The sequence below is a fragment of the Cervus canadensis genome, chromosome 6 (genome assembly GCF_019320065.1).
Source record: "Cervus canadensis isolate Bull #8, Minnesota chromosome 6, ASM1932006v1, whole genome shotgun sequence".
NCBI lineage: Eukaryota > Metazoa > Chordata > Mammalia > Artiodactyla > Cervidae > Cervus > Cervus canadensis.
Window position 1 is genome coordinate 57934131 of NC_057391.1, and position 16216 is coordinate 57950346.

At 35.9% G+C, this 16216-nt stretch overlaps 2 protein-coding genes across 4 annotated transcripts in view; one reads left to right on the plus strand and one right to left on the minus strand.

The window, feature by feature from the left end:
• MYEF2 (myelin expression factor 2) overlaps nucleotides 1-6246 on the plus strand; it is a 38285-nt gene extending 32039 nt beyond the window's left edge. For both annotated transcript variants that reach the window (XM_043472065.1, XM_043472066.1), the window contains one exon: nucleotides 1384-6246. In XM_043472065.1, coding sequence (XP_043328000.1) covers nucleotides 1384-1547 — 164 coding nt within the window. In that variant the 3' untranslated portion in view covers nucleotides 1548-6246. The remainder of the gene's footprint in view (nucleotides 1-1383) is intronic.
• SLC24A5 (solute carrier family 24 member 5) overlaps nucleotides 2023-16216 on the minus strand; it is a 22224-nt gene continuing 8030 nt past the window's right edge. For both annotated transcript variants that reach the window (XM_043472069.1, XM_043472068.1), the window contains exons 3-9: nucleotides 10758-10841; nucleotides 10556-10659; nucleotides 9594-9694; nucleotides 7511-7794; nucleotides 4917-5123; nucleotides 2929-3030; nucleotides 2023-2448 (exon numbers count right to left, since the gene is read on the minus strand). In XM_043472069.1, coding sequence (XP_043328004.1) covers nucleotides 2126-2448; nucleotides 2929-3030; nucleotides 4917-5123; nucleotides 7511-7794; nucleotides 9594-9694; nucleotides 10556-10659; nucleotides 10758-10841 — 1205 coding nt within the window. In that variant the 3' untranslated portion in view covers nucleotides 2023-2125. The remainder of the gene's footprint in view (nucleotides 2449-2928; nucleotides 3031-4916; nucleotides 5124-7510; nucleotides 7795-9593; nucleotides 9695-10555; nucleotides 10660-10757; nucleotides 10842-16216) is intronic.

Below are 16216 nucleotides of genomic sequence, written 5' to 3' on the forward strand. Positions count from 1 at the left end.
ATAATGAATAGTTAATAAAACTTGAACCATTTAATTAGCATTAAGTAGATGAGTAACTATTGGTTTAAAAAAAAATGCAGTAATGGGGCAAGGTGGTGATGGATGAATAAACAAAAGTAAAAAATAGTCCAGGATGTTGTAGAAATCATTCAGATCAAACTTTAAACATGAAAAAAATCTTACTCATGCACTCAGATTAAAAATTCATCCCATCACGTGGAAAGGGCTTATGCAATTTTTTGATAAGCCCTTTTCTTTTACCTTCCTCCCTTTTCCTTTTTTTTTTTTTTCCCTTTATAGAACTAAATATGTCTGGCTCTTTGATTTTATTGCCAGACTAAAGTTAGCTCATAGTGATCTGGCAACTACATATTCAAAGGGAGGGAAACATTATGGTAAGTAGTTACACACCTCATGATCTAAATCTGTGTGAACTGGGTTATCATACATCCCTGTTTGCCTGCGGATAGTGTCAGTGTTTACGTCTGTTACCTGTGTGTACTTATTAGTATCTCTCCCTTTTACTTTCAAGTTTCTGGTTTGGATGATGGATTTTTATGGCCATATATTTTTATAAATGATATGCATTTATTTCAAATACCAGTCTGTATAGAGTCAGTAATGATATTAACTCTAAACAGAACCATTGTCTGGTTTTCTTCCTCCTTCTGAAAGTTCCTCTCTAAGGTCTGTCTTTGTGCTCTTGTCATCATCAGTGTTTTCTACCTTTATTGATTTAAATCTATAGTATCACTTCCATGTCTGTTTCCATAAATACTTGGTGGCACTCTTACATGTAGAGTTCAAATTAAGATATTGAGTAAATGACTTTGCACTGTGGTTGAAAACAGAATTAGTGAAGCCCTTTGTGGACCTGGTAAAAATTAAATTCCTGGGTGGTGGTTACTGTTTTCAGGGATAAAACAGTGATATGGAGGAAAAAAGAGAAAGAAAAGAGATTAGGGGATTGAGTATAAAACAAGAAATTTTCAAAAAATAATTTTGTTTGGATTTGTGTTTGTTATTAGGCATGGTAACTAGGTATTGTTTTGTGCTAGCTTACCTTATTTTGCTATAAAATTCACTTTAGAAATAAAGATTTACATTAAAATTTTTCATTTTAATAAAATAATAAACCCTAAGCAAATTTATTTTTATTTCAATTTTGTATATTATAGCCTTTATTTATTACTGCATATGAATTGCATTATATACAGAATATTAAATGATGAGAGTAATACTTATATGATGTGCTATTTTAAAATCATTAATGTTTTTAGCCATGTTACTTGTCACTTCATAGGCTATGAGAAATTTCAAACCTGTATACTGAAATGGAACCTGTTTAAACTGACAGGTAATTCTATAATTTTTATTTTACAGGTCATGTAATGTTTGCAGAAATAAAAATGGAGAATGGAAAGTCAAAAGGCTGTGGAACGGTCAGATTTGACTCCCCAGAATCAGCTGAAAAAGCCTGCAGAATAATGAATGGCATAAAAATCAGTGGCAGAGAAATTGACGTTCGCTTGGATCGTAATGCATAATTTGAAACCACGGTTGGAACATTCTTATATCTGTTTTGCTGAATCTCCTAGTAAACGTCATTTTTTAAGTAATACTGTCTGCTTACAAAAAGTTGTAAAAATGAACTTCTAAAACTTCCCACCAGTTTTTAACAGTATAGTGTTAAATATACTGTGATTTTTTGTTAATCTCAAGTTTGGGTTTTTAAGACAGCAAGTCTGGTCATTCAGTTTAAATGAATGGTTATACTAGTTTTAATGAAGTAAGCCATTTTTTTGTTATTTTCAGTTCTACATAGTGGGATTTGTTTGTTAAAAGTGTCCCCGGTTTTTATCAACTTATTGTAAGGTAAAGCATAGATGGTTTTTTCCAAAACTTCTGTTTAATATATGTAATTGTCCTTGAAAAGAAAGGGCTCAGACAAATTAGGATATGATTTTGGTTGACTTTAAATTACTTTTGTTGATTAAAAAATTACTGTAAGGAAGTTTTAGATCCTGAAGTTCAGAATATTTTTTATTTGAGTTAAATGAAGAAATGGAGTTTTTCTTCTTTGCTCTTCCCCATCATTCACATTTTCCACATAACACTGTTAACATTAATCACCACAGCCCCTTATTTTATTGTTCCCAATAATTCCAAGTTCATATAGAACTGATAATGTTGTAAGCCCCAAGTACAGTAACAGACAGACTACTCCCAACTTTCTGTCTAGTTTCCAGCCATTGAGGTGAACTGCTAAGAAAAGGAAAACAATTGAAATGTTGAGAAAGATGGTTATGTAAGTTAGTCCTCTACTGTTCACTTCTATAGGAGCAGATGCATTTATAAATGCAGTTTTAATAAGCCATGGAACACCTAGGCATAGCATATCAAAGACATTGGATCCCACGATGTTAGACATAGCCATGTCTCCTTTGCCTGCAAAAAAAGCATGTTGTTAAATGTGCATACCAATACTGTATTTTATTAATAAGCTTCATAAGAAAAAACACTGGATACTTTTTCTGTTTGTTTTGGGAAATTGTTGTATTAGAGCAAAAGTCTTACTGAATTTGTATTTTTAAATTTTAGGGGGTTAGTATTTAAAGTCTTAACATTTATTTATCTAATAATAATTATCCTTATTTATTAAACCATTTTTCAATAAGGTATATAGATTACTTGTTGCTTTTCATTCTAACAAGGTTAATTATGATTTAATTCACATTTCAGGTGAATATTATTTAGGGGATTAGATTTAGTGAAGTTAATCTGCTATTAAATAGTAAATGCTTCCTCCTGAGTTCTTTTTTCTTCAAAGTATGTTACTGAGGAAATATTTTAAAGGTATCTTTGCTTAGTGTATTTCAGTCAGGCTTTTAAGAATGGGCATTGCAGCTTGAGGGACCCAGTTCTTACCTTTTCTTGCAACCAACACACTTGCGATTGTGTCTGGTATGCTTGTTCCTGCTGCTAATAAAGTAAGACCCATTACTGTATCTGGAATTTCTAATGTTTCCCCTGTAACAAACAAAGATATTACATATTACAAATCTTATAGATTCACTAACTGTTCTCTGCAGATATTTCTTTCCTGAAAAAGAAAATAGACATATTTAGATTTCAGAACCAATATGTACTTAGATTTTAGGTAGCAAAATATTTTAATAATATTGGTGAATTGGTAACCAAGGTAGCACAGATTTTTCATGACAGGTGGTGATATTTAATACACAAAATTCTACCGAGGAATAATTTCCCTATCTGGTATGCTTATAGAAGTTTTGGATATCCACTGTTATCAAGGCTGTTGCTTAAAATATGCCAATAAATTGGTCATTTTCTCTTTTCCTTTTTAAAAACATTTCCTAAAGAGGTCAGATTTAAGCAAATTATTTATAGCTATTTTTAGGCTGTAAATGTGTTAACATGGTATGCATTTTTAAAGTTCTACTTTAGTGATATACCTTAGTTTAGGTGTTTCCTTTGGGAAATCATAAATCTGAGGAAAACAGAATAGGCTTCTACTTGAGTCTTTCTAACTTTGTGGTCCTGGTTTAATACTTCTGTTAAATCAGATGGCAGTTCATCATTATTCATAAATGTATCCATTTTGGGAAACAGAACTAGAATGCAACTGCTCTTAATATTGTAATTGAAAACTTGCTTTACAATTCTTTTTTTCTTAAAAGTGTTAACGAAAAAAAACTTCAAGTAGCATATTTATTGCATGCTTATATATTGCTATTGGAACTGTAATTGGTTGTTAATTTGTTACTGGTTTGCCAGAGTTCATATGTACATAAATAACACTAACATTTATCATCTTGGGGACTGTTCTGTGATCTAGTACTTAATTTTGTTCTTTTCTTGCTTTCCTGATGTCAAATATGATCTGGCTGAGAACATTTATGGAGAGCTTTAATATGCAGGCTATTGGATTTTTCCATATTATGCATAAAAAAAAGAAATATTCTTAGAATAGCATACTATTCTAAGTCACATTAATTTGAGAAAAGTCAGAGGTCAGGAAACTTTTTTTTGAAAGGGTGAGATAGTAATTTTTTTAGGTTTTGTAGGCTATACAATCTGTTCAGTTATTCAGCTCTGCCAGTATAATGTGAAAGCATTCATGGATAATATATAAATGGATGGTCATGACTGTTCAGTAAAACTTAACTCGCAAAAACAGGAGACTCAGTGATTTGGGTACACAGATGGTGGTTTGCTCACCTCTGATTAAGTCCGTTCAGGTTAACCTTTTTGGGAGAAATTCCTGATTTTTTTTTTTGTACATTGTTTGTATTCAGTTTTTCCTTCTGAACTAGGAGTTCTTTGGGACTAGAGCTGTTTATGGTCAGGCAGTTGTGGTTAAATCTTAATCATGAAAGTAGTAGAAACTAAAATGAGACTTTATTTTATACCCTTTTTATTCATTTTGTAGTACGTTTGTATTGCCATATTAAAAAACAAAATGTAATCCAGTTAAACAGTGAATACCCATTTTTTTCTGAAAACACTGGCACCTTGCTATGTGTTAAATTATGGAATGGGATTCAGTATAAGGACTATCTTGTGGACCCATGCAATGTGATTTAATTGTTAACAAAACAGAAATTCTGTGAATTTGATATCATTTATAACATGTTCCTTTGACTTGTACCCCTGCGCTGTGTAATAGTGACCCCTGCGCTGTGTAATAGCTGACGTGGTATACACCTCACAAAACCTGAGTGAGCTTGTTGGTATATTAATATTTAATCTTTTTGTAAATAGCACTAATCTTTATTTTTAGTCTTTGCTGAAAAACAAATTTTCTCTTTAACTAGACTATACTTAGTGAATACATGCTGTACTTATATACAACTGATTATTTTTAAATTGTGCTCTTAAGATATTATACATACCAGTTATTGTGACCATCCAGACCAGGATATATGTAAATGCAGATATCCACAGTGCTGACATAAAAAATGTTATCACAAAATACTTTCTCCAAAACTTTCTTCTACAATCTGGTGTGGTTAGAAAAAGTAGTATAATAATGGGAAGGGATAGTACCCAAAAAATTCTTTTTAAGTCTGCTTCAGGCATGCTGAAAACACTTGGCGGATCTGTTAAGGAAAAATTAAACGATTCTGAGTTTTCTCAAATGGCCAATTAAGTTAGAAATGTCCATTTAAGAAGCTATATTGAAATAAATTAGCTGTATCAGTTTTTAAGAGGCTATTTAAAACATTTGAATATCTCATTACTGATATTGCTGGCAAAAAGAAGCTAATTGAGACTTGAGGGCTGACTATAAAATGTGATACTCAGCATTTCTTTATTTGGGGTCTTAAATCCATCAAAGTGTTTAGGGTCATTCACTAAGTGTGTTAGAAACATAATGTTTCTGAAGTATCAGTTCAGCATCTCTTGATTTTCTACAGTGTGGATGGTTTTTAGTAACTTTTGCTTATGGGATTAACCTGGTGTCTTCCCTTAGCAACCCCAGTTGTCTCCACTTCCCAGTATTGATGATACCTCTAGCCTGCCCTATGTATCACAAAATGTATACTTAGGGAGTAAAAGATAGCTATAGCATAATCTTTTTATTAAGTTGAATATTTCTGATTCTCATTATAGGTCATTTTACGGGGCTTATTTCATCATTTTCTTTCATTAATTTACTAAACAAAATTCACCACAAGTCTTAGAGGAAGTAGTATTGAATCTACAGTGTAACTTATAAAACTTGAGTATGTTTTTTAAATTCAATTTGTTCTATTAACTTGGTGGAAGAAGTCAATAATAATCTATTAGATAAAAAGGAGACTTCACTTTAGATTGTTTAAAATTTGTATGGCATTTATGAAATATTGGGTTGGCCAAAAAGTTTGGACGGTTTTTTCCATACCATCTTATGGAAAAAATTGAACAAACTTTTTGGCCAGTCCAATGCTATGCCCATATATTAGGTCACATTACAACTAATATTAATGAAACAACTCATAATTTTTTTTTCTTTTTTTTTTTGGCCACATTGCAGCCAATGGGCCAGAAAGTAACAGATATAATTTTATTGTAATAAAAAATGTTTGCACTGGTTGTTTTAGTTTCTTGTTATAAAATTTAACTTAGAAATGTGTACTTCTTGTACCTGAAAGACGAGAAACTATAATTTTTGTAAGGGGAAAATTCATGTTTTAATTTTTTCAGGTAATAAATTACTAAGTTTCCTGTCTAATGTACTAAGTAAAATGCAGAATCTGTTTCTTAAATCACTTTATTAAAAAAAAAAAATCCCTAAATTTGTATTTCTGGCTGTAGCTGAATTTGACTTCCTATATACTAAACATGTTAGTTGTTCAGTAGTGTCCGACTCTTTGAGATCTCATGGACTGTAGCCCTGACAGGCTCTTCTGTCCATGGGATTCTCCAGGCAAGAATACTGCAGTGGGTAGGTCATTCTTTTCCCCAGGGGATTTTGGAGGAGGAGGAGGGCATGGAAACCCACTCCAGTATTTTTGCCTGGAGAATCCCATGGGCAGAGGAGTCTGGTGGCCTACAGTCCTTCAGGTCTCAAAGAGTCAGACACGACTGAAGCGACTTAGCACACATACTATAAACATTTATTTACATGTTTTGCTACTGCTTCACATGTTTAAAATTCAGCTGTCTCCTTCCTACTTTTTCTTCACACCAGCTCTTCTTCCTAAATTCCTAGTTTTTGTAAGTGGTATTCTCATTTTCTTACTTTGGCATGATCAAAAGGCTCAAAATTATCTCTGCTCCCATGTAGCCCTTCAGTTGCCTGGTTTTGGTGATGCTTCCTCTGCATTGTCTCACATCTGTTTTCTTGTATTCCCACTGCCTTCACCTTGTCTAAGCATCTGTTAAACACATCACTTGGTTTAGTAGCCATGTCTTTTTATCTCATATTTCAGTTCTGGTAATTTCTCTGCAAACCTGCAGACGCTGTTAATGTAGCCTTTAGGAATCTGTTGTATTCCTTCCTGTCCACCTTTCTTCTGCTTCTATTCTGCACATTCAGTCCTCCAGTTGTGTTAGTACTTGACAGGCCTTTTCCCCATGTTATTTCTTGGTCAGTCCATGGAATGCTGCTTACTCTTAGCTCTGCATCATGTACTTATGACACATGAAGTCTGATAAAACTTCAGTAGCTATTACCATAAATCAAGTTGTTAAAATCTTACTATTCTACAAGGCTTAGTTTGTCTCTGTGACTCCTATCTAACCATCCTCATCAAATTTTTTTTACCATCTGTCCCATTTAGGAACTGTGTTTATGCTTTATTTCTTTAAGTATTTAAATGTTCATATTTTAGCTATTTTGGTTTTTTTCTGTAATATTGGAAGCTTCTTTAAGGATAGGTCTGCCTCTTGATCATCTCTAAATTCCCATAGTATTTTTTAAATAGTATAGTACTTGCTGAATTGAAATGAAATTAAGTTTTGCTAGTAATAGACTTAATAGTGGTCATGATGTGGTTATTACCTTCACAAACCTGACTAAGACCATGTAAACTTAATGAAAGTTGGGAGTAGCCAGAATCTTCATGAAATATTCCGCTGTCAGTTCTTGATTGCCTACGGATGAATGGTTGATCCTCATCTTCCCATCCCATCAGTGGCTGTTGTTCACTTCTCTCTTCTATTGCTTTGGCAAGACAGGTACAGCAAGGACTGCATTTCTTTATAATATACTGATTAATTTTAATGTCAAAACACAGCACCACAACATATAATCCGTATATCAAAAGCAGTAAAGTTCCTTCATACCTATAAATTAGAGAGATGTGTGTGGTTTTCAATTTAAAGTGAAAGTTATTTTAGAGTTAGTAGTTTTGGGTCAGTATCTGCTTAATTTTCTAATGAAGCAATAGAACAGAAATATTCTAGAAACATTTTGATTTTGTAGATGTGTCCAGATTTGGTTACAACATTATTAAAGACTTATTGATGAAAGTTCGACACTGTCCTTTTTGTATTTTAAAAACAAGGATTACAAACTCATTCTTAATTTGTAGAATCCTTCCAAATAGCAGGCATAGAAAGTTCTTTGAAAATGGTGTTAGTCGCTTAGTCGTGTCCAAATCTTTGTGACCCAATGGAATGAAGCCTGCCAGGCTCCTCTGCCCATGGAATTCTCCAGGCAAGAATACTGGGGTGGGTTGCCATTCCCTTCTACAGGGGATCTTCCCAACCCAGGGGTCAAACCTGAGTCTCCCACACCACAGGCAGATTCTTTACCCTCTGAGCCACCTGGGAAGCCCTATTTGAAAATAATAGTAATTACAGATTTTCAAAATGAAAGTGAAAGTAATGAATAGTGATGGGGCTTCTCCCCCTCAGTTCATTGAAAGAAGATAACAGTTATAAGACTATAGTATCCCTTCATTTCAGTTGTTCTGGTATAGGAATTCTGTGCTAAATCAGAATATGTTAGACTTTGGCTGAAGCTTTTCAATTTGCTATACTGAGATTTTTTGATGATTTTAATGTAAATGAGTTTGGCTTGCACCGTTTTCCTATACTCTGGTTTGCTATTTAGAGAATTTTGATTATCTGATACCATCATATTTGAACCTTGCATTTACCTTTTATTTTATAGCTAGTGAATCACTGCTATAGCTTGAAAGCACAGAGTTCTTGATTTCCCTAATGAAAGGAGCATTAGCTTGGATACTCCCCTAGTCATTGTCCCCTTGCAGACAACTGCTAAATCCCAGAAGCACTTCTGTTGTAACCAACAGTCTTTCCTTGGGAGACAGACTAGATTTCAGGAAGATTCACTTTGAAAATTTACTCCCTGCTAGGTCTGAAGTTTCTTGATAGCAGGTATTAGAGCAGCACTGCCAAACTAGTATCCCAGAGGGTGCCATTGATGTCCACCATCAGGCAGTGTGCAGTCTGTGTGTGTTTTACATTTATTCATCTGTTCAGACTCATGTCATAGTGATTAACACCTGACAAATACCTGGTACGTATTAGCTGAAAAAGTGACTGTTTCTGTTTTTTTAGAACGACAAGGCATGGGGAGATTATAAATAAAACAAATAGTTTTTTGTCTTGAAACCTAAAACATTTTTAATTTTTAGAGGAAGAGGGCTATAGTTCTCTTACTAAATGAACATCAGGGGAAAAGTTGGAGGAATTTAAAGGGACTTTGTTTATTTCTTTGTCATCTCTCTAATTGTGTGATCATGGCCGCTTCTAACTGAGGAAAGGTAAACAACCCAATAGATGAAAAAGCCACCAGTTGGGGCTTTAACAGATGTCAAAAGTTGGGAAACTTTATGAGAAGGTAGTCAATGGGGAGAAAGAAGGATGGTTACATCTACTGGTTAGACAAAAAGAAAGACTGATTTGACTGAAAAATTGGAAAGGGAGAACAGCCCAACCAGCAACTGTGATGAGAAGGTTAGCTCAGAGATCTACGGGAAAAAATGCATGGACGTGGTAGATGATTGAGAAGTGAAAGAAACAACATTTCTGAAGAAAAAGTTACTAAACCAGAATTTTATAAAGATATTCTCTGTAATTGTTTTACATAAGAGTAATGATTGTTTCAAGCTTACCAGTAAACTTGGTTGTCAAATATTATGGCAAGAAGTGCTGCTATACTGATAGCATATGCCACACAGTCTCTGAATAGGGGCCAACATGATAGCGTTGAAACCTGTAAAAATAATTAGTGTTTCCATTACGCTGTTAACTTCTTCAAGTACTTGCTTAGTGTAATACTAAAATTATTTGTATATTTGTAGTTAAACATTGTTATCTTTTGCATATTGCTTTTAGAGAAAGGAATTTTAAGAAAAATTGTGTTTCTAAACCTAGTCTGATTTTCATAAATTTGACCAAGAGGTATTTGTGGGTTAACTTAAAATTGAATACATGTTGTTTTTCTACTGATTAATAAACTTAATTGAACACATTCCTAGTGCCTTGTTTGTTCCAGACTATAAACAATTCTTTTTTTCTTTGTCATTTTTTTAATAAATTTATTTACTTTTTAATTGAAGGATAATTGCTTTACAGAATTTTGTTCTTTTTTGTCAAACTCTGTCAAATTCTGTTGTTTTCTGTTGTTTCTGTGGGTGAACCTAGAGCCTGTTATACAGAGTGAAGTAAGCCAGAAAGAGATAAATACCGTATACTAACGTGTATATACAGAATCTAGAAAAACAGTACTGAAGAATTTATTTGCAGGGCAGCAGTGGAGAAACAGACATGGAGAATAGACTTATTGACATGGGGAGAGGGGAGGAGAGGGTGAGATGTGAGGAGAAAGTACCATGGAAACGTATTACCATATGTAAAATAGGCAGCCAACGGGAACTTGCTGTGTGGCTCAGGAAACTCAAACAGGGGCTCTGTATCAGCCTAGGGGGTGGGGTGGGGAGGGAGGCGGGAGGGAGGTTCAAAAGGGAGGGGATGTATGTATACCTATGGTTGATTCATGTTGCGGTTTGACAGTAAGCAGTTCTTATAATTTGTCAAGACAACATATTTTGTTGAATAAAGTTTTCTTACATACCGCATTAGATAGTAAGCCACAGGCTGCACAGATACCAAGGAGGTTATAGATTGCAGATCCAAGAATGGTGCTAATGCCAATATCGCCCTTTGTGATAAATACACCTATGAGCCAGATAGCAGCTAAGTTAGTGTTGACTTGGAGAAGATCAAATCACACACACACACAAATTGAGCAAAAAAATATAAGGAGCAGTATTTACCTAGAAAAGCAGTAACTAATTCAGGAGCTGAACTACCGGCTGCCATAAAAGTTGCACCTGCAACATCCTGGGACAGTCCAAAGTCTGAAGACAAATGAAATTATATTATGCCTGGCAAGTGACAAATGAGAGCGCATGTTCTCATAACTAAATAGATATCAAAGCTACATTTTCATAGAAAGCCATTGATACTAACTTCAACTGTAAAACAGCCAATAGAGGCAGCCTTCTAGGCATTATTTACCCTATATCAGAAAGTTAAAATTAGAAGGAAAATTCAGGTTTCCAAGCCATTGATAGCAATCCTTTGTCAAGTTTATTGTTTAATATATTACTGATTTTTGACAGTCTTCCCAGACCCTCAAACTCTGGTGTGCTTGATTGAGTCCCTGTCACCTGTAGTCAGTATTTCCTTATTCTTACCTGTTGCTCACTCTCCAGTCCACCTCAAGTTCTACTTCTCTATTGAGATATCTGCCTTTGACATTACTGATTTCTTTTTTTGTTGGTGGTGTAGCAGGTTGAATTTTATAAAAATAGCTACAATATTTCTGCCCATATGGTTTTCCAGAACCTGTCCATTCCCTGTCAAACAAACTAAAACAAAAAACAAGATGGAGTTTATGTATGAGCCTAGATGAGCCTTTGTGACTGCTGAAAGTATGGCAGAACTATATGCCTGAAGTTAGGACATAAAAGGTGAAAAAGCTTTCTAATGGTTCTCTCTCTAGGGACATTTGCTTCAGAGCCCTAAGCTACCACATAAAAACCCTGGCTGCCCTATAGGAAAGACCTTGTGAAGAGCCCACATAGAGATGGCTGAGGAACCCTTGCTGTCTCAGCCCCTCAGTTTTGAATCCTCCCATCCCAGCACCAGACGTGCGAAGGAGGGAGCTTTCAGATAATTCTAGTCCTTTTCTTCTGACTATCACTGCATGAAAGACCTCAAGCAAGAACCATCCAGCTGAGGCCAGTAAACCCTTAAAACTATGAGAAGTCTGAAATGATTGTTCTTTTAAGCTCCTAGTTTTGGGATGATTTCGTAAAAAACCATTGATAACTGGAACACCTGACTATTGTTTATCTATTTGTTGTATTTATTGACCACCTACTGTACCAGATGCTTTTTTTATGTGATAGGAATGTGGCAGTTACAAAACAGACAGACATTTCTCTTCTTCTGGAATTTAATTCCAGTGAGAGCAAACAGACAAGAAAAAATATATATTGTGTTAGAAGGAGCAAAAGTTAGGTATGAAGTTGCTCAGTCATGTCCAACTCTTTGGGACCCCATGGACTGTAGCCTACCAGGTTCCTCCATCCATGGGATTTTCCAGGCAAGAATACTGGAGTGGGTTGCCATTTTCTTCTCCAGGAGATCTTCCCAACCCAGGGATTGAACCCGGGTCTCCCACATTGTAGGCAGATGCTTTACCATCTGAGCCACCAGGGAAGCTCAGAAGTCAGGAGGGGGGATATAAAATGTCATGGAGGAAAGATTGTAATTTTAGATTGGGTAACCAGGAAGGATTTCACCGAGATGCTAACAAAGTGAGGGAGTAGCCACACATAGACCTGGGAGTAATGTAGGCAGATGGAGTGCGTGCAAAGGTTTTGAGGTAGACGCTAGCCTATGTGTTCAAGAAACAGAAAGGCCAGAGTGTCTGGAATAAAGTGTGTGAAGGAGAGCTGTAGATGATGAAGTCAAAGGTGATAGATGGCCAGATCATATAAAGCCTTGTGGATCCTAGCAAGCACTTGGGCTTTTATTGTGAAAAATATGGGAAGTGCTTGGAAAGATGGGCTTCCCTGCTAGCTCAGCTGGTGAAGAATCTGCCTGCAAGGCAGGAAACCCCGGTTCAATTCCTGGGTCAGGAAGATCGGCTGGAGAAGGGATAGGCTACCCACTCCAGTATTCTTGGGCTTCCTTGGTGGCTCAGCTGTTAAAGAATCTGCCTGCAATGCAGGAGACCTGGGTTTGATCCCTGGGTTGGGAAGATCCCCTGAAGGGAATGGCTACCCACTCGAGTATTTTGGCCTGGAGAATTCCAGGAGAATTCCTGGAGAAGTCCATGGGGTCACAAAGAGTTGGACATGACTGAGTGACTGTCACTTTCACTTTTGGAAAGACATCTACAGTGTTGCTTGCTGGTGATACCAGCCACACTCATCTTTTTTATCCCCATGAGGCTATCTGGTCTCAGTGGTCCAACCAGCTCTAGTCAGAACTATTTTGCTACCTGTTAAGCCTCCATTGGGGAAAATCCTCTCAGGATAGTTGAAATTACCAAATCCCAAGTTCTCTATCCTATTTGTCTTTGGTCATGTTGCTTGATGAATGCTACTTGTGGTGACTAATGAAGGAACAGAAGTAATTTTTGTAAGTTACATTTCATAGCATTTCTTTAACTGGTTAGAATGATTTTGCCCATATATACAGTATTTATACTCTTACTACAACTCTGATACATAGTAGGTCCAGTTGGTCATAAAACTTAGAAAAGATGAAGCATATTGTTCTATTAACTTCTTAAAAATTTTATCTATTAATTAAATAATATCTTATATTCATGACATGCAATTCACTTTCATATACATAATTTAATCATCTCAGCTATTCTCAGAAATGAGTGTTAGTTGCTCAGTTGTGTCCTACTCTTTGTGCCCCCATGGACTGTAGCCTGCCAGGCTTCTCTGTCCATGAAATTCTCCAGGCAGGAATACTGAAGTGGGCAGCCATTCTCTTCTCCAGGGGATCTTCTCGACTTGGCTCAAACCCAGGTCTCTTGCATTGCAGGCAGATTCTTTACCATCTGAGCCACCAGGGAAGTTCTTAGATATGAGTTGTGGTATTTCCATTTCACATATAAAAAACAGATATCCAGAAGGTTAAGTAACTTAAAGTTACATGGAAAGTAAGGGTCTTAAATGTGAGGAGCTTGGACATAAACCCCAAGTCTATTGATTCTAAACATGAAACATGAAAGTGAAAGTCACTCAGTCGTGTCCCACTCTTTGCGACCCATGGACTATTCAGTCCATGGAATTCTCCAGACCAGGATACTGGAGTGGGTAGCCTTTCCCTTCACCAGGGGATCTTCCCATGGAACCCAGGTCTCCCGCATTGCAGGCAGATTCTTTACCGACTGAGCTATACCTAAGTCCAGTGCTATTTCTGTTTCACCACAGAAAGTATCAGAAAGGCACTGAGGCAATTGTAAGATGGGAGGTGGTTGAGTCATTTTCTTCCCTTCCTCGTGGCACTGGTACATAACTTCCTCCATTGTATTCTTTTCTAGGGGGAAAAATAGCTAGTGGGAGTTAGTAATAATTAAGAAGTTTTCTAGCATATTCCAGACAATGTATAAATTTAGTGATATTACCATGAATTCTTGAATGAAACCAGGGTTAACTAATACATGGAGGAAATTGAAAAAAGAACAAAATATCTTAAATTGTCTAAACTTGGGTCAGCTGAAGAGTGATTGGCTGATCGTCGTCTAATGCTGGCTGAAGAATGCTTCATTAGAAAACTTCAATCTGGGGAGAGAAAAAGTGACCCTTCTGAACACTTTCTCTCTCAAAAGGCAATAACAATAAAGCTTGTTGCTATTCACTGGGCTCTATTCGAGTTATGAAAAGAAGAGCTCTCTACATGGATGTATAAAACTTCCAAGATATTTTAACAAGTTATATCTTAAGGTTCTAAGCATATTTTGTAGGATGGTTTATACCTTTGAACTTTAGAATCGACTGGCTTTGTCTTCACTGACCTTTGGGTAGCATTTCTCTCTGTTATAGTTTATTATTAAAGATAAATTGTTCTGTTCCCGCCCCCCCCCCCCCCCCCCCGCCCAGAGCTATTACTTTCTTCCCCCTCTCTATTACTCTAAAGGACTAATCATATTTCCTTGAGGATATAGTAGAAATGTTCAAGGTGAGTTTCTTTATAGGTTTAGATATTACATTGGTTATATAAAGTGCAACTTTATGATAATGAACTGATTACTAAAACTCAACAGACTTTTTCTTGAGCGTGTTCTCTTCTCTGATACCATGCTGCAAAGTTTATAACCATCTTTGCAAATCTTTTTCTGGAAATATAATATAGAAAAAGAGTTTTAAACTAAAGTGGAAACTTGGCTTCTGGCCCTGCCAATACCTTAATGTGAGAATTTAGGTAAGTCATTCAGACAAGGCTTGTATTTTGCCATCTGTATGAGGGTTGGAATATACAAATCTTTAAGGTATCTTCAATTTTATCAATTTAAAAAAAGTATAAAATATGAATTCTGTTGGAGAAACATACCGTGTTCATGGATTGGAAGAATCAATATTGTCAAAATGGCTATTCTACCTAAAGCAATCTATAGATTCAATGCAATCCCTATCAAGCTACCAACGGTATTTTTCACAAAACTAGACCAAAGAATTTCACAATTTGTATGGAAATACAAAAAACCTCGAATAGCCAAAGTAATCTTGAGAAAGAAGAATGGAACTGGAGGAATCAACCTGCCTGACTTCAGACTCTACTACAAAGCCACAGTCATCAAGACAGTATGGTACTGGCACAAAGACAGAAATATAGATCAATGGAACAGAATAGAAAGCCCAGAGATAAATCCACGGACCTATGGACACCTTATCTTTGACAAAGGAGGCAAGGATATACAATGGAAAAAAGACAACCTCTTTAACAAGTGGTGCTGGGAAAACTGGTCAACCACTTGTAAAAGAATGAAACTAGAACACTTTCTAACACCATACACAAAAATAAACTCAAAATGGATTAAAGATCTAAATGTAAGACCAGAAACTATAAAACTCCTAGAGGAGAACATAGGCAAAACACTCTTCTGACATAAATCACAGCAAGATCCTCTATGACCCACCTCCCAGAATATTGGAAATAAAAGCAAAACTAAACAAATGGGACCTAATGAAACTTAAAAGCTTTTGCACTACAAAGGAAACTATAAGTAAGGTGAAAAGACAGCCCTCAGATTGGGAGAAAATAATAGCAAATGAAGAAACAGACAAAGGATTAATCTCAAAAATATACAAGCAACTCCTGCACCTCAATTCCAGAAAAATAAATGACCCAATCAAAAAATGGGCCAAAGAACTAAACAGACATTTCTCCAAAGAAGACATACAGATGGCTAACAAACACATGAAAGATGCTCAACATCACTCATTATTAGAGAAATGCAAATCAAAACCACAATGAGGTACCATTACACGCCAGTCAGGATGGCTGCTATCCAAAAGTCTACAAGCAATAAATGCTGGAGAGGGTGTGGAGAAAAAGGAACCCTCTTACACTGTTGGTGGGAATGCAAACTAGTACAGCCGCTATGGAGAACAGTGTGGAGATTTCCTTAAAAACTGGAAATAGAACTGCCATATGACCTAGCAATCCCACTCTTGGGCATACACACGAAGGAAACCAGATC